This window comes from Peromyscus eremicus, chromosome 2 (assembly GCF_949786415.1).
Source record: "Peromyscus eremicus chromosome 2, PerEre_H2_v1, whole genome shotgun sequence".
NCBI lineage: Eukaryota > Metazoa > Chordata > Mammalia > Rodentia > Cricetidae > Peromyscus > Peromyscus eremicus.
The window spans coordinates 78,127,135-78,145,884 of NC_081417.1; the positions used below are offsets into that span (position 1 = coordinate 78,127,135).

Genomic DNA, 18,750 nt, shown 5'->3' on the forward strand with positions numbered 1-18,750 from the left:
TTGCCTAGTGAAACCAAATATGACCTGTACTTGAAAGGCAATTAATTGTTGTCTCTTGCAGATGGGAAAGAGGTGAATGAGGAAGCCATACCTATCCTGCTGTGGCTGAGGTTTCCCTTCCATGGCAGTAAGAAGTGTAGGGGCCAATTCACATTGTTTTTCCACTGGCAGGCGAGGATAGCCCATCTTAACATAAATTATAGTGAAATTCTAATGTAGTAAGAGAAAAGCAAGTGAGTATGAAAGGAAAAAATATGATTATAAGAAGTTATAGTTATAACAAAAACATGGCAAGAATCATCCTCTCCACAGTTTATTACGGCTTAATCAAGCACAATTTATTCGAACTGTTTTAAAGTGGGCTTTTTATACAAGAAAGGTGACTTAACCTAAAGTAGTCACATGTGAAATACTAATACCTGGAAGAAAAAAAAATCATCAAATCTACACTACCATCAGATCTTCTAGACTGCTGTATTAATCCTAGACACACATTAACAAATCCCAGGCTTCCATTTCTCAGCTGGTCAGTTACTAAAACCATCTTTGGAAACTGCTGCACTCTGGTCCCTCAGTAACAAATTAGCAATGGACAACAGATGAGCCAGGGAAGCTGAGTGCTGCAGATGTTATCAATAGCTCTATAACCCATGCAAAATTCACAAACGTACGGCAAGCCCATGACATAAGTCCATATTTACACATAAGATATAGCTGTTTATCTGAAGGATTCATCACAAAAATGAACAGGCTTCATAAGGCCTTCTATTTGGCATAGTTATGGGCCTCAATGCTTATATTGGCTTAAAAGAAAGCTATTACCTGTAATGGAACTGTATGTCAAAAATAGCTACAATACCTTCAAAAGTTTTGTGACTCCTGATAAAACAATTTAGTAAAATTTGCCCCATTGTTAAAAATCACAAGGACGGGACGGACACACACACACACACACACACACACACACACACACACACACAGGACAACACTGTCTTCATGTAACATCAACATTTCTTACATTCTGTTTTCATGAAGAGGATACTTGCCAGTCTCAGGTTTACTCCACTACAGAAAGGGTATCTTTTGAATACACACATCAGAAACAGTATTACTTTAGGATGCCTATGTGCTGTAACCCTTCTCTCTATTCAGATTTGTCTCTTCTACTAAGAATCAAATCACTATTATTTACATAAAAACAAAAATTATATGTATTGGGCTGGGGAAATAGCTAAGCAGAATGCTTGTGTTACATGCAAAAGGCCCTGGATTTTATCCCCAGTACCATAAAAAATTTTTAAATTATACATATTATAGAGTACTATGTGACATTTAATATATGTATACATTATATAATATTTCCATTAGGTTAAACATATACTTAAATATCAATTATTTCATTAAGGCAAAACCTTGAAATGCCTTTTTTTCTAGATTTCTGTGAGTTTTTTTGTTGTTTCTTTTTTTGAAAAAGAACATCCCATTATGTTGCTCAGTCTGGTCTTGAATTTCTGAGCTCAAGCAATACTCTTGCCTCTACCTAACATGTCACTGGAAATACAGGTCCCACCACCACACTGGGTACCTCGAGCTGTTTAATGTAAAGTATCAGATTGTTATCTATAGTCACCCTAACCAGGCAACAGCACAGCAGAAGTTTCTGTTCCCTAACTTAGTACCTAGTAATTAACTTTTTCCCAACTTCTAATAGCCCCTACTCTACTTATAATTTCTATGGATTAACTTGTTCAGGACAGTCATTTCAACAACATTTAATTTCCCAATGTAAATTGACATCCATTACCATGTTCCTATAATTTTCTCTGAAGCAGTATTACCTGTGAATCAGTACTCCATGAAAAAACAGCATGCCATTTAAAGAAAAAATGTTTCAGTTAGATATGGTCTAAGAATGAAATTCTAAGCTTGGTAATATACATTGATGGCATCAACTAAACATTAAGAAAACTTACTATAAGTCAAAAAAAATAACATGCCAAAATAACTCTCACCGTGACAAAGGAAACTGCAGCAGGGTCCTGGTACTGAACCAATAATGTCTCTACTGGGAGTTGTATTTTGGGGCGGCTTTTTATACGTTTGTTCAGATGGACCAGCAGTTCCATTACCTAAAGCAAAGACAGAAAAACTGAAGTTACCAATCATATCTTAAAAATAAATTAATTTCTTAGACATTACTTATTTTAGTGAAAAGTAGCTACTTCATTCTTTTCAGAACTATAAAGTTGGTATCTTAGAAAGGTATGTATCAGAACCAGAAACACAGTATCTGAATTTTGCAAGATACCAAGAATATAAAATGTAAGATTCTACTGTTTCTAGATATGCTTGGTCTGTCAAATGAAGAAGTACTTCTCACACTGAGTTCTGGGGATCAGATGAATTTCAAGCAGAAAATCAGTTTTAAAAGGGAACAAGGGTATAAAAGAATATGGCAAATTATATCTGGCTAAAGCCCAGAATGGTAAGAATTCATAAAAGCAGGGTCTGGATTATAATAGAATTTAACAAAACACTGAAGTATGTTTACTTTATCCTGAAAATCATCTGATACCATCAAAGAATTCAAGTAAAAGCTGGGTGGTGGTGGTGCACAACTTTAATCCCAGAATTCAGGAGACAGAAGCAGGCAGATCTCTACAAGTTGGAGGCCAGCCTGGTCTACTGAGTGAATTCCAGAATAGCCAGAGCCATATAGAGAGACACCCTGTCTGGAAAAAAAACAAAACAAAACAAACAAAGATTTAAAGTCAAAAATAACAACCTTCCTACTTCCCTATTAGTGGGAAAGGAACAAAAGTGGAAATTAACACATCAACAATTCCTGTGGAAAAAAAGGAAAATATACACATTTATGATAAATGGCCTCGGTCTTACTCCAATATATTATGTACTAAGAAAGAAGAAAACTCAATTATTTGTTTTTAATCTCACCTAAGATTGAACATTTTAATTATTCTGGAGGGCTGCACCTATATTATTTCTAAAATCTGCACTGAAGCCTCAAAGCACATGTTAGTGGAAACTGCAGTTTGGATGACTAAGTATAGTGTTGACATGAATATATTTAGACATGCCCTTTGAAAGACATATGTGCTTATTTTTGTTTGGTATAAATCCAAGACTAGAAGTGTTTGGTCACGAGGTTATTATGCACATGCCCAGTTTAAGCAGATACTTCCAAGTAGTTTCTAAAATGATGATAATTTATACTCCTGCCAGTAGAATACGAGAGCTGAAGTTGTTCCACAGCCCTGCTACTTACATCAGATATAGTCAGGTATTAACTTTTGCTATTCTAATAACATTGAACCAAAAAGTTAACTATAACAGAATTCTGCTTAGCAACTAGGTGACTGTAACTAGCAAGGGGGAGGTTTTTTGCTCCACCCCTTGGCATTGTTATAAACAGACCTTTGGAATAAAGTTCTGGGCCGTGGATAAGGATCCAGGCCCACCCGAGTCTATCCTGTGTTTTCTCTCTGTTCTCTCTCCTCAGTATTTCTAACTAAGTCTCTTCTCCCTCAATCCTCAAGAGTTCCTGGGGTAAATAAGTGTGGGGGCTGGTCCCCCACACAAGCCACAAGATTAAATGAAAAGATATGTCAAAGAGTAGCATGATGTTAAAGTATACCAGCTTTAAGTATCATTTCCTTTCTCCCAGAAGTTTTCAAGTTTGCTTAACAGCAAATCATTTTGCCAATAAATACATATATAACATACTATAATTACTAATACAATGTTAAATTTGTACATCAAAATGCATCAAGCCAAAATACTAAACAAGAAAACTGCAACTGCAGAAAATTGTAATCCATGACTATCAATATACAAGACTAGAAGACAGATTCTCAAAACATAAGTGTACAGTGTTATCAGAAAACAGCCTCAGGACATACTGAGCTCCACATTGCACAAACAAGAATTTTTTTTTTTAATCTTATGAAGGACTTTTCTCAGAAGCACAGAATACACTTTAGGACTGGAGATGAGGCTCAGTGGTGGAACACATGCTTCTCATGCACAAAAGCCTGGGTGGTAGCCATCCAAAGCATGACCAAAGAAAAATCTAAATGTAACTGTCAGGTTCAATGAAGAATGAAATAAAACAAGGGAAATTTTGCATCAAATACTTCAAAATAAAAACAATGTTCTTATTAATAGTTAAGTCAAAAATAAAAGCAAACACTGCATGTCAGTGTAACTATAAGATACAACCAGAATAGCAAAGACAACTTCAAAAATAGGTTTAATTCATTCTGAGCATTCTCGAAAACATAATTAATAAAAAAAAAAATTATTTGGTGACCAAGCTTGTATTTGAAACTTTAAATCCTGGCCACACCTACTCATTATTTCGTCTTTTAATAATTTATTAATTGTCAGGAGTGATGGAGCATGCCTTAAATCCTAGCACACAGGAGGCTGAGGCAGAACTATCTAAAAAAAATTTAAAAAGTAAACATATAAGCAAATAAAAATAAAAGTTCATTAATCATTCTAAATTTAGTTTCGTCTGTAAAATGTGAAAAAGAACTAGTTCACATTACCTTGTAAATCTAGCACTTATCTTAACACATAATAATCATTATTACACTATCATATAAATAAAAGTCTTATGAGAAAAAGAAAAATAATTTGAATAAAATAGAAATAATGCAATTAACAAGAGGAAATAAATCTAAGTACTAGTTTGCCTTTTAAAACAGCTTATACCTAAGAAAAATTAAACCTAAGCTGGGGTATGGCTGAGTAGTATATTAACTGTCAAGCATGTAGAAAGCACTGGGGTAGAGGCCAGCACAATGAATGAATGAATGAATGAATGAATGAATAAATAAATATGCAAGCAAGCCAATACTATAATTTTGATAACAGTGACCAATAAAACTAGAGCTAAGAGCTAAGAAGACAGCACAATCAGTAAAGTGCTGGCTATGCAGACCCAAGTCCAACCCCACAGAATCCATGTTTTTTTGTTTTTGGTTTTTGGGTTTTTGGGACAGGATTTCACTGTAGAACAGCCTTGGTTGTCCTGGAGCTTGCTCTGTAGACCAGGCCTGCCTCTGCTTCCTGAGTGCTGGGATTAAAGGTGTACACCGCCACCCAGGCAGTTAGAATCCATGTTTTAAAAAAGAAAAGAAGCTGGACATGATGCCACATATACCTGCAGTAGAGAAATGAAGCCATTAGGGTTCCTGGGGCTCACTGGCCAACCAGTCTAGCCAAATCAGTGAGATCCCGATGTTATAAGAGATCATGCCTCAAGGAAAGAATGGAGGGGCTGGAAAGATGGCACAGGGGTTAAGAGCACCTGCTGCTCTTTTAGAGGAACCAGATTCAATTCCCAGCACCCATATGGTGTCTCACAACCATCTGTAACTAGTTCCAGGGGATCTGGTTGCCTTCTTCTGCCCTCAGTGGGCACCAGGCATCCACTGGTACACAGACATTCATGCAGGCTAAGCATCCATGCAGACAAAATGAAAATCAAAAAAATCTTGTAAACATATTTAAAATGTGGAATGCAACTGGGAAAGCTACCCAACATCAGTCTCTAGCCTTTACATGTGTATAGTGACATGCACATACAAACATGTACATACACACAAAAACATACAAAAAGAACCCTGGAAAACAGGAATGAAATTTCTCCATTTGGAAGGATAATAGGATAAATAGTATAACAGAAGTGAATGATACACCTAAAATTTAAAACATATAATTAAAGATGGATGATTTTTTAAAAAAAAGATTAAAATACAAAGAAATAAACTATATTAAGTAAACAGTTTGTTTTTAATCTACTAAAAATACTCAGCCTAAACTAGCACAACGGTTTCTTTGGCTACTTCCTGAACTCCACTTTCAGCTTCCAGTCTAAACAGCTTCAGCAATTAAGTAAGATATCACTACCACTCTTTCAAATCAGTGCTCTAAAGCCCTGTTTCCTCCTATCACTCATCCTTATCCACTGAGGGAATCTCTGTGGCCTTCTTTAGTTCACCAAGGGCATCAGTTAGTTAAGACCCACCATCTCTTAACCTGGTGGATCTCTCTTCTTGCTTACCAAAAAGCCTCCCATCCATCTATCCTCAGTCCTAACCACATACTCATATTCTTCCATCTACTACTGTCTTTTTCTCTCAACAAATGTAAAGTGTGCCCCATGAGCCCATGTATTTTATTACTTGGTACCCAGCTGGTGGTGCTGTTTGGAAAGGAAAACCTTTTTAGTCGATAAAATCTCACTGGAGTAAGTTGGTCAGTGGGGAAGAGGTGCTCTGGTTTTTATAGCCAGGCCTCACCTTCCACCCATTCTCTGCTCATTGAGTGAATATAATATGACCAATTGCCTTCATATTCTTACTATCTAATCATCCTTTCTTAAACTGTGAGCCAAAATAAATTCTTCCTTCCTTAAGTAGCTTTTGTTAGGTGTTTTGTCTCAGCAACAGAGAAAAGTAACAAATATAGCATGTATCATAAGGCATACAGAAAACCTTCAGTAAATAACCAGACCAATAACACAAAGTAAACAGACGTCAATTTGTAAAAAGGCCTTTGATACCCTGAGAGCAAGAAAAGTCCACGGAGACTGATATGACCAAACTGAGTCTACCTCAGCAATAAGGATTAACAGCAAAGATTAAAAATATATGGCAAGACTGTCCATCCTTTCCTACACCAAACAAAACAGACATTCTGGGAGATACTCTTCCCACTGAACTCAAATCAGGCTTCTTAGGGTAGACATTCAAGTCAACGTCAATCCATTATAATATGCCAAGAGATGACCGTTCAAAGACCAGAAGGTCTATCACAAATATACTGGAAAAAATAATTAACTACACTACAAATTAAAGGAGAAAGTGTTCTACATAAAACAATTTAAAACTAAAAGTGATATAGTTATATACTTTTTTGAAATAGTATTTTGTAGAACATAAAGTATAAGTTACATAAGAATAGTTTGCTTTCAAAAACTTTATTTGCAGCCGGATGGTGGTGGTGTACACCTTTAATCCCAGCACTCGGGAGGCAGAGGCACGTGGATCTCTGTGAGTTCAAGGCCAGCCTGGTCTACAGACTGAGTTCCAGGACAGGTTCCAAAGCTGCACAGAGAAATCCTGTCTTGAAAAAAAAAATTATTGGCTTATCTTTACTACCTTTATTTAAGGATATATTAACCATCAACCAATGATTAAAGAACATTTCCCCTTTCTACACTGGCTTTCATATTCAGTTTTCGAGGAGTCCAGATAATTATATCAATTAAATCCCCTGGCACTGATCACAAGCACACAATGGGTAGTGAAGGCAACTATACCAGGCAATTAAGCTTTTCCATCATGAAAGCTGGTTCTTAGACTTACCATACATTTGGAAAAGCTGTAATTAGGATCATGAACCTACATTTCAACAATAGGAATTAAAAAAACTCACTTCACGACATATATCCACTTATTCATCATTTATTTCCCAAACAGCCCCCAACGTGCTTACCTTTTTCCGCACTCCTTCTTGGGTGCTGGACAGTTTGAGCAAAACAGGAGGGAGGAATTTAGATATAATACTTTGTAATTGTTCATCTGTTTCAGCATGGCCAAGCCGTAAAAAGACCCGTTCGAGCTGATCTATAATACAGAAAGCAAACAAAAGAGAACTTGACAAACCATGCATAGCCAAGCCTATCTTCATAACATAACCCTGCTTTCTGTACTGCAGATCCTTCAGTCAGAACTTCAATCAGACCAGCCCACAGACAAACGACTCTGACACAACCAGGAAGTGCTGCTTTAAAAGGTCCAATAGCTAATCATATGCTGCTACCTTACAACTGTCTTTGGCCAAGAGTAGTGAAATTCCTTCCTACATACCAAGTTACTTGGTCTTTCTGAAGGACTTAGTTATTAAGAAAAGATACAAGATATTTTTAAAGAATCTTCTAGACCTAGCTAGTAGAACACAACAGAGGACCTAACTGATGAGGTTTCCCACAGCACAGCTACAGTGAATACAATGTCGGACAAGACCATGGAGGTATGTTCAGCAAAATGTGATAGTAATTATTAAACAAGCCACTGTGTATCTTTGACTAGTGTACTATAGGGCAGAGGAGAAGGTAATGGAGAGAGAGCTCACACAAATGCCAAATATCTAGCTGTAAATTACTGTCAACTTTTTAGGTACTAGGCATTTATGAGGCCATAGGTCCGATCCTCATGATTGGGGGAAAAAAATGATGCTGAAATGAGGTATTTGTTCCTCAAAGGCTCTTATAAAAACTATCAGTGGCACTGAACACAGTGATGCATAACTATAACCCCAGCATTTAGAAGGCTGAGGCAAAAGGATCACTTGTGATATTTTATTTGTGCTGAAATGTGATGATATTTTATTTGTATGTTAATAAATAAAGCTTGCCTGGAGATGGGGGCGGGGCAGCCACTTTAAGTAAACCAAGAAGTCAGGCAGCACAGGCCCTTAATCCCTTAGCAGGCAGGATCTCTGTATGTTCAAGGCCACACTAGGGAACAGAGCCAAGTGTGGTGACACACACCTTTAATTCCAGTATCAATCACAGAGACCTGGAGGTCTGTACAGACAGAAAGAAAGTGACAGAGCTGTATAGGAAGAGGAAGTGAGGTAGCTGGGCTAAAAGAGCCAATGAGAAGGCAGAAAAGCAAGGCATATAAAGGCTGGGTAGACAGGAAGTTGCAGAGTTTGTGAGGTAAGGTTGGCTGGTGGCTTTCCATATTTCCCTGATCTAAGGCTTTAACCCAAATTTCTGGCTCCGAGTTTTTTATTTAATAAGACCATTTAGAAATTTGGCTACAATCACTCTAAGGTTAAAGTCATCCTGTTCTGCATAGGGAGGTGGGGATGGCTCAGCAAGTCAAAGCTCTTATTGTGCAAGCACCAAGGTCTGAGTTCAAATACCCAGAACTCAGGTAAACACCTGGATATAGTCACATGCGTACCTATAACCCTAGCACTGTGATTAGGCAGACACACGAGGATCACTGAGGCTTACTGATCACCAGCCTAACTCCAGGTTCAGTAAGCAGGAGCAAGCCTGCCTCAGGTGAATAAGGTGTAGAATAATAGAGCAAGACATTTAAAACTTCCTCTGGCCTCGCTGTGTATGAGGACACACATCTGCACACACACATGGGCATACCACACACCACAAACACAAATATCACACATCACTTGTAAAAAAAATTATCAGTGGCAATGAGCTGAAAATGTTTCATATCTTGATCTTAGCATAATGCCAACTATACCTCAATTTAAGAATATATTTTTAAAAGTCTTCACTATGTAGTGATAAAAACAAAAACATTTTCAGGTAAACTAACATAGTTACTGAAATTTACTTCAAATAATAAGTAGAATATTACCCAATAGACAGGTGTCAGAAGTCATATAAATGAAACTCAGACTACTCACTGACTGATAATTAGCCAAGTTTTATAACAGATACTAAGAATTACTTTTTGTTTGCCTCAAATATTCTCTCTGTGAAGGAAGGCAGGTACATCTATCAGTCAAGTGAGCCCTAAAAGGACAAGAGGCAGCAAAACCCTCGTAGCAACATGCAAATCCTATATCCAACATGAATCGTTTTTAAATATCATTCTATAATAAAAGGGAATGACTTCTTGGGAAAATAACTAATTCTAGACCTTAGGACAGGAAAACAATCTTATTAGAAAGGTAAGCCTGAAACATCTTATAGTATTAGAGATGACATGAAAATGTCAGAAAGGTATAGAAATCAATCTGAAAGAACTCCTATTGGCCAATACTGATCAATTAATAACAGAACACAATAAACAGCATAGTGCTGGGTTAAAAGCCAAACTAGAAACATCTATATTGATGTCAATAAATGATTTAAAAAAAAAAAACTAAAGGAAAACAGAGGTTAATCTTTTTTATGGAAGAACAAAATATTATATCTAGTATGTTCCTAAAGGGAAGTATAGCTTCATTCCTGCCCCTTTTCTCTTTTCAAGGTAGCCTGGATGTAGTTACTACTTAGAAAGAACAGAAGAAATAGATTAACTTTACAATGGAAAAGTACTCTCACCCAAGTAAAGAGAATTTACATACTGCCCCAGAGAGGCTAGGGCTGTATAACAACTAAATGCAGCCTTGAACAGGATCCTGGGAGAACAAAAGAAAACATTAGAAAAAAAGGTAGTAAAATCCCAAGTAAAGTTCAAGTTTAAGCAATTAATAATAAAGGAAAAACAGAACAAAGGATCAAAATTAGGCAGGTAAACTCTATGAGAGTACTAGATCAAATGATTCTATTTAATAAATGTTGAGTATTATAAAAAAAAAATTATTTTCTTCCCCCCAAGAAAGGATTTCTTTGTGTAGTCTTGGCTGTCCTAAAACTCACTCTGTAGACCAGGCTGACCTAGAACTCACAGAGATCCACATGTCTCTCTCTCCAGAGTGTTAGGACTAATGGTGTGTACCACCACTGCCTGACTGTAAAAGAAATTCTTAGGAATGGTAAATTCAACTGCAGCATCTGTCAAAGTTCTAAGTAAAGAGATATTCTTCAGTGCATTCCAGCTATTAGACAGTAAAAACTGCCCACAGACTTGAGCTATAATTACAGTAACACTATTCTACAAAGACAGTTAAATTTTCACAACAAATTAACACAGAAAATCTATGTCAAAGTTCAAAAAAAGAAAGGGATATATTATATTATAGTTATTTTTCACATACTCATTTGTAATGGGATGTGATAATATGAAGAGCACCAAACATCACATACAAGGATACTTCCGAAGCAGGCAGAGTTAGAACCTTCCACATTCAGTGAAGAGGGATCATTGTACAAATAATCAGGTCATTTACTATGTAGTTTTAAGTAAAAGCTAATCAGACTGGGTGTGGCTAACACATTCCTACAATCCCAGCACGCTGAAGGCTGAGTCAAGAGGCTAAAGAAGTTCAAGGCCACCCTACCCTACATAGCAAGAATCTGTCTTAAAGAGAGGAGTGGGGGTACACAGAGATGGCTCAGAGGGTAAAGGAAGGTGCTTGCTGCCAAGCCTGACAACCTGAGTCGATTCCCAGGATCACAAAGTGGAAGGAGATACTTCCTGCAAGTTGTCTTCTGACCTCCATACACATGATATGATGCATACATCCCTAAACACACACACACACACACACACACACACACACACAGAGAGAGAGAGAGAGAGAGAGAGAGAGAGAGAGAGAGAGAGAGAGAGAGAGAGAGCGAGCGCGCGCGCTAGGATCTGCACATGAGAGAGACCATCCAGGTATTTTTCTTCCTAAAATTGTGACCTCTCTTGCACTTTTATCCATCCACATGGTATAACTGGGGGGGAAGGGGAGACCTCAACATTTGAAAACCTCTCAATTGTGAACTTCCAGCTTTCAGGAACAACAGAAATAATGGGCTGGGTGGGTGGGTGTGGATCCATTGGTAGAAAGCTCAGTACCACATTAAACTAAACACATGGTGGCACTTAGGAGGTGTCAGCAAGAAGATTTTAATTTCAAGGGCATCATTGGCTACATAACAAGTTCAAGGTTAGCCTAGGATAGTATACATGAGGCTCTGTCTCCAAGAATAAGGAAGAAAAAACAAGAAAATGAAAGGAATTTCTTTTCATTATAAATTATCTAGTCTTAAGTATTGTTATAGCAACAAAAATAGATAAATATCTCAAAGGGACCTTTTCAAAAACAGGAAGAGATAAGACCATTATGTTCTGAAGACTCAAAGGTAATCTAACCCTCACATCCATCTTTCTTAAGCTTAAGCTGTTAGTTGTAGGAATTGATATTCTCCAAATCATTGTAGTAAGTTCTAATAGATGATAAACAGAATCTGAGACAAGAACAAGTTCTCCCATAATTTTCTTACTTTTCTAGTCAAACTCATACTGTTTCACTTATGAGACTTACTATTTCCTTTAAAAAATCAGTTAAGTGTGTGGGGGAAAGAGGAGAGGGAGGAAGGGAGGAAGGGAGGGAAGGAGGGAGGGAGGGAGGGAGGGAGAGAGGAAGAGAAAGAGTTCATGCATACATGAGAAAAAGAGATGATTAATATGATCAACTTGACAGGACCTAGAATCACCTGAGAGACAAAAGTCTGGGCAAGTCAATAAAGGAGCTTCTACATTCAGTTAAATGGGTTAAAAGACTCAGCCTAAGTACAGGGCTACCATTCCATGGACTGAGGTCCCAAGTTGAAAAAAAAAAAAAAGAACAAAGTGAGTTAAATATAAACCACTGACTTCTGCTTCCCAACTGTAGGTGCAGTGTGACCAGCTGCCTCAAATCCCTGTGTGCCTTCTTCCTCCATTAAGTTGCTTTTGTTAGGCATTTTATTATAGCAACAGGAAAAGTAACTGATTCAGAGAGAGAGAGAGAGGGAGAGAGAGAGAGAGAGAGGTGTATGCATATGCAGGCCCACATGGGTGTGGAGGCCAGAGGTCAATAACAGGTTCTCCATTTCATTTTTGAGACAAAGTCTCCCACTGAATCTGAAGGTCACCAAAGTCAGCAAAGCAAGCTAATCAGCAAACCCCAGAGATCCTCCTGTGTGAGCCCTGTGTCAGCCCAGCAGTGTGATGACAGCTACATTGCCACCCTCTGGCTTGTATGTGGGTGCTGGGGATCTATCTCAGGCCTTCATGTCTGTACTGCAAGCACTTCACTAATGGTTCACATCTCCCCGGTCCAAACACAGGAAACGTATTTTAACTGCCGTTTTTTTAATCATATACTAACTTACACAACCTCAATACTGAAACACAACATATATTAATTCATACTTTGCCTTTCTTGTGTGTGTGTCTGTCTGTCGTTTTTTTTTGAGACAGAGTCTCCCTAAAGGTGTGTGCCACCACATCTAGCCTGCTTTTCCTCTTTTAATTAACATCTCTTATTTTAGACCTTTGGAGTGATATATCTCAGAACTTTATTTTTCTTCAGGTTTTACAAAGACAGCACATAAGATATGTAGCTCAAAACTCACAATATGCCTAAACAAACAGTGAAATTGCAGTCCTCTAGTCTCAGCTTCCTAAGTAAAGGGATTACAGGTATGCAAGCCCATGTGATTTTTAAAAGGTTTTTATTATTATTATTATTATTGTTGTTGTTGTTGTTGTTGTTGTTGTGTGTGACAGTGAGAGAGACAGAGACAGAGAGATACAGACAGAGAGAGAGGGGAGTGAAGGAGAAAGAGAGGACAGGGGAGAGGGACTTCTATCATCAGACTTGTACAGAAGCTTAATGCACAGCAAGTTTACCCACTAAGCCATCTTGATGGTCCTCATAAGAGCTTTTACCTATTTTACATACTTGGCAAGTAACTCCCACTTTTTCTCCATATGGTAATTTTTTTCCAGTTTCCCTTCTGCAGAACTTTTCTCTTTTCCAGATCTCAGTTTTTAAATACAGTTCAGTTTATTACTACTTCACTTTGTGGCCTTTTATTCTTCTCACAGTGCTTAGAATGTTTTTTTATCATGCCAAGATGATTGTTTTAAAAATTATGATGTATAGAAAAACAATTAACAGCCTGGGGAGATGGCTCAGCGGTTAAAAGCACTGGCTGCTCTTCCAGAGGTCCTGAGTTCAATTCCCAGCACCCACAGGGTGACTCGTAATCATCTGTAATATACCCTCTTGTCATTCAGGTATACATGCAAATAGAGTACTCATACACAAAATAAAATAAACCTTTAAAAATAAGAAAAAAATAAGCACAGCAGATGTACTGACATCTGGAAACTTGGTTCAAGAGCAGCATTCCCACCACTCAGACTAAGAATGGCTCACCATGTCTGAACTGTTTTTACAAACAATATGCTTTATGCTAAATACTAGCTTTTCTTCTTGGAGAATGTTGGTACATTTGGGCAAAAGGTGTCAATGAGACAAGCTCCAAATGAAAGATCTGACCCTGAGTCTATAATGAGTATCCATCCCTATTAGATACCATTTCACATATGTCACTGCTCATCAACTCAACAGGACAGGAACTAAAGCCTGTTCTGGGTGACTGCCAGGAAAGGAATCTTAGAAGCTTGGCATGGTTTCCTCCAGACTTCATTCCATAACACCTTTACCCTTCATTGGTTTCACTGCAATAAATCTAATCTGGGAGTACAAATATTTGTTGAATCCAATGAGTCCTCCTAGACTCTGAAGTTCTAAACTGAGTAGTACCCTTCGAGAGACCCAACATGTATATTTATCTACATTTCCTCTAATACCTTACGATTTTGCCTTTTGTATTCAAGTCTTTGATCTGAAATTTTCCTTTAGCATATGAAGGAATGTAGGAAATTTAAATTTTTCTGAAGTCAATAAAAGTGGTCCATTGTGAAATAAAACAAAGAAAATATTTAAAGCACAAGAACACACAGTTCAATTACTTATTAGGAACTCTCATATAGCTACCACCCAAGCCCAGGAGGAAAAAAAATGTGTTTTGAAATGTGATTAAAAATAGATTTGTTCCCTGTTGGAGGAGGGGAGGAAGGGGGAGAAAGGCAGTGGGGGGAGAGCAGGAGGAGGGATGGAAGGGGGATCTGTAGTTGGTATGTAAAATGAATAAAAAAATGTTTTTAATAGATTTGTTAGCTGGGTGCTGGTGGTGCACACCTTTAATCCCAGCACTCTGGAGGCAGAGGCGGACAGATCTCTGCCAGCCTGGTTTACAGAGCTAATTCCAGGACAGCCAGGGCTACACAGAGAAACCCTGCTGTAGGATGATGGTCTTTCTGTATGCTGTGAATATATGTTGCTACCACTGGTTAATAAAGAAGCTGCTCTGGCCTATGGCAAGACAGGTTACAGCAGGCAGGAAATCCAAGAGACATAGGGGGAAAAGAAAGACGAAATCAGGGAGACGCCACCCAGCTGCCAAAGGAACAAGAGGCCAGCAGACTGGTAACGCCAAAGCTATGTGGCAAAGTATAGATTAATAGAAATGGGTTAATCTAAGATGTCAGAGCTAGCTAGCAATAAGACTGAGCCATAGACCAAACAGTTTGTAAATAATATTAAGCCTCTGACTGGTTATTCAGGAACAGGCAGGAGGAAAGAGTTGTCTGTTTACAAATGGCACCCTCTGTCTGGCATGGATCTACACAGACCTGAGAAAGCTTAGATTCTGAACACACAGAAACAGAGCCACACTGGGCTTCCTAGTCTCACAGTCTCATGCCAACAGCAGTGCAGAAACATGTCTCCCTACAGCTGCCTTCAAGATGGAGCTGGCCAACAACTGCCATGAGCTAAGCAGTGTGGTGGATTTCCAGAGTCTCTCCCACAGGCTGTGGTACAGAGAGGATTTTCCCAGCTGCTGCCTGCAGGCTTGAAAGCACAGCTGCAGGGGGCTGGGGAGATGGCTCAGAGGTTAAGAGCACTGGCTGCTCTTGCAGAGGTCCTGAGTTCAATTCCCAGCAACCACATGGTGGCTCACAACCAGCTATAATGAGATCTGATGCCCTCTTCTGGCATGCAGGTGTACATGCAGGCAGAACATTGTATACATAATAAATAAATTTAAAAAAAAAAAGAAAGAAAGAAAGCACAGCTGCAGACTTAAGAACACAGCTTCACGCTCCTTAATACTGCTTCCCAGAACTGGGGAGGTTAAGCATGACTCATTGGTACCTGTGCCATGTTGAAAAGCCAAGCGGAGAGGAGCCAGCAGCCAAAGCTACACTTTCGCCCTAGCCATGTAGCATAACAGTTTAAAAACCCTCCTGATCAAAAAATGATTACAAACACACATAAAACAGATTCAGATGGAAAAAACTTCTAAACTGGTTACAATGTGTTTAAAAATATATGTAGGCTTGGGGCTGTGAAAGGATAAAGTCCTTAAAAAAGAAACAGAGTAGTAAAATATATAAGCCATGTAAAGATGGAAAATACACAGAGAGTCTGGATACTGTATATTACTGTGTTGTATTTGGGATTTTTTTTTTTTAACTGCAGAGAGTTGTAGCAGGAAACTTAAAAGTTCTTATCAATAAAACAAACCTGAGGCCAGTTATTGGGGTGAACTGGAAGATCAGAGAACCAGAACAAGCCACAGCTAACCTCACCTGGCCAACTTCTCAGCTGGTCTTGTTTCCTCAGACTGGAAACTTCTGTGTCCTCATATCCGAATGGCTCTCAGCTGAACTGTGCTGCTAGAAGCCTAAAAGCTTAACAAGCCAAATGCTTAACCAGGCCAATGTTTCTAGTTTCTGGTCCTCACGCCTTATATACCTTTCTGCTTTCTACCACCACTCCCTGGAATTAAAGGCTCGCTTTCTGGGATTAAAGGCATGTGTCACCATGCCTGGCCATTTCCAGTGTGGCCTTGAACTCACAGAGATCCAGAGGGATTTCTACCTCTGAAGTGCTAGGATTAAAGATGTGAGTGCCACCATTTTCTAGCCTTTGTATCTAGTGGCTGTTCTGTCTCTGACCCCAGATAAGTTCATTAGGGTGCATAATATTTTGGGGAACACAATACCACCACAGAGTCATTTGATTGTGTGAGGGGGCTGCTAAGTTAAAGCAACATATGAGGGTATCTTGACTTCAAAATATGGGTCTCAGGATATGTTGCTTTGGAAAAGAGGTTCTGGTTTTGTTTCCACAGAAGATGAGAAGCTATGGATTCCTTCCAGGTTAAGATGGTTCCATCACAGAAGACCCCTGAGAGGTCTCCAATGGGATCTATGGCCCAGATGATCCAACATCCTAAAAAGCTTCAAGGCAACTGACTGAGACAATGCAGCCTTACAGACTACTACAGTCAGGACTTGACCATAATCCTAAATTTTCTCAGGATCCCCATAAAATTGTCAGTGCCACTACTCAGCAGGAAGTAGTATAGAAAGCTACACCCAAGCTCCCAAAATATTGTTTATGCATGTTTGTTTTTATTTAAAGGGGGATAAAATATAGAAATGATGGGGGGAAAGGGTAACTATGATAAAAAGAGGGTAGGTTATTGAATCTACTTTAATCCAAAAACAACTGTTAATCTCAAAATACTTTACATTGGTATGGGTTTTGGTTTATTAATACAAATTTAAGGTCAATTTTGTTATACTGTATGTATATTTCTACTCTTGTTTAAGGTATTATGTTTATGCAACTCATTTAAAATTGTAATATATCACTAAGAAATACAGATTAATAGTCATTTATGATAATCAAACTTACAGTCATGTTAAGTTTTTTAGGTATACAAAGATATATTTCAGTTAGATAGACAATCTTCAAACACTTCAAAGACCTACAGAACATAACATTTAAAATGTTTTAAGAACTTAAGACTTTCCCAGACAGTGAGACACATCTGCTCCTGGCAGCACCCATTACTTCAAGAAGATGATGGGCATTTAACAAACTTGTTATGGAGTTTGCTTACAATGTGAAAAAGGCTAGTCATTTGAGCAAGAAACTGTTCTTGCCTGGACTGCTTGACAATATGTTGTATATACATGCAGGACCCATAGGAAAGTGATCACTGAATTTTGCCAAAACAAGGCAAGATGGTCCTTCAGGTTCCTGCTTCACAGAAAAAAAACTGCCAGACATTCTGCAGGACACAAAGAAAAACGACTGGTGAACTTTGCCAATAGGCGAAACAGTCCTTCAAATTTCCTGCTACACTGAAAAGTATGCCAGATATTTTAGGCCTATAGGCTGAAGATCGATGTCCCAATGTTACAGAAGAACTTTGGGAGACTGTCCAGGAAGATAGATATCTGTCATTTCTACAATTTTGGAAGTTGCTTGCAATGCACTTCCTGTTTACTTAGGTAATATTATATTCTTCTGGGGTCTTTGATGGAATTGAAGACTAGATAGTTATAATTATAGTTTTCCTTAGTTATGATAAAAGGTAAATTAGATATAAAACTTTAGACTCACAAAAATAGAATAGACAGAATATTTTCTTTAATTTTGCCAAATAAAAATAGACTAGAGGGGCTGGAGAGATGGCTCAGAGGTTAAGAGCACTGGCTGTTCTTCCAGAGGTCCTGAGTTCAATTCCCAGCAACCACATGGTGGCTCACAACCATCTGTAAGGAGATCTGGCGCCCTCTTCTGGCCTGCAGTCATACATGCAGACAGAACACTGTATACGCAATAAGTAAATAAATCTTTAAAAAAAATAGACTAGATATTGTAACTGTAATTCTTGCTTGATAACTGTTACATGTAATTTTACTGTTAAATCAAAACCCTCCTCTTTGATTAGACAGAAAAGGGGAAGTGCTGTGGCATGGTCTTTCTGTAGGCTGTGAATATGTGTTGCTACCACTGGTTAATAAAGAAGCTGTTCTAGCCTATGGTAAAATAGGTTATAGCCAGACAGGAAATCCAAGAGAGATAAGGGAGAAGAAAGGCAGAGTCAGGTAGACGCCATCCAGCTACCCAAGGAACAAAATGCCAGCAGACCGGTAACACCACAGCCACATGGCAAAATATAGATTAATAGAAGTGGGTTAACTTAAGATGTCAGAGCTAGCTAGCAATAAGCCTGAGCCATAGACTAAATAATTTGTAAATAATACTAAGCCTCTAAATGGTTATTCAGGAACAGGTGGGCAGGAGAGACTCACCTGTTTACAAAATCCTGTCTCAAGAAACCAAAGAGAGAGAGAGATTTGGGCCATGCATGATAAAAAC

The 18,750-nt window shown here is 38.3% G+C and overlaps 1 protein-coding gene across 1 annotated transcript in view; it reads right to left on the reverse strand.

Annotated features, from left to right (window-relative positions):
• Ecpas (Ecm29 proteasome adaptor and scaffold) overlaps window positions 1-18,750 on the reverse strand; it is a 123,498-nt gene that overhangs the window by 83,209 nt on the left and 21,539 nt on the right. Inside the window, exons 2-4 of the mRNA XM_059254400.1 lie at window positions 7,528-7,658; window positions 2,013-2,129; window positions 92-210 (exon numbers count right to left, since the gene is read on the reverse strand). Coding sequence (XP_059110383.1) covers window positions 92-210; window positions 2,013-2,129; window positions 7,528-7,658 — 367 coding nt within the window. The remainder of the gene's footprint in view (window positions 1-91; window positions 211-2,012; window positions 2,130-7,527; window positions 7,659-18,750) is intronic.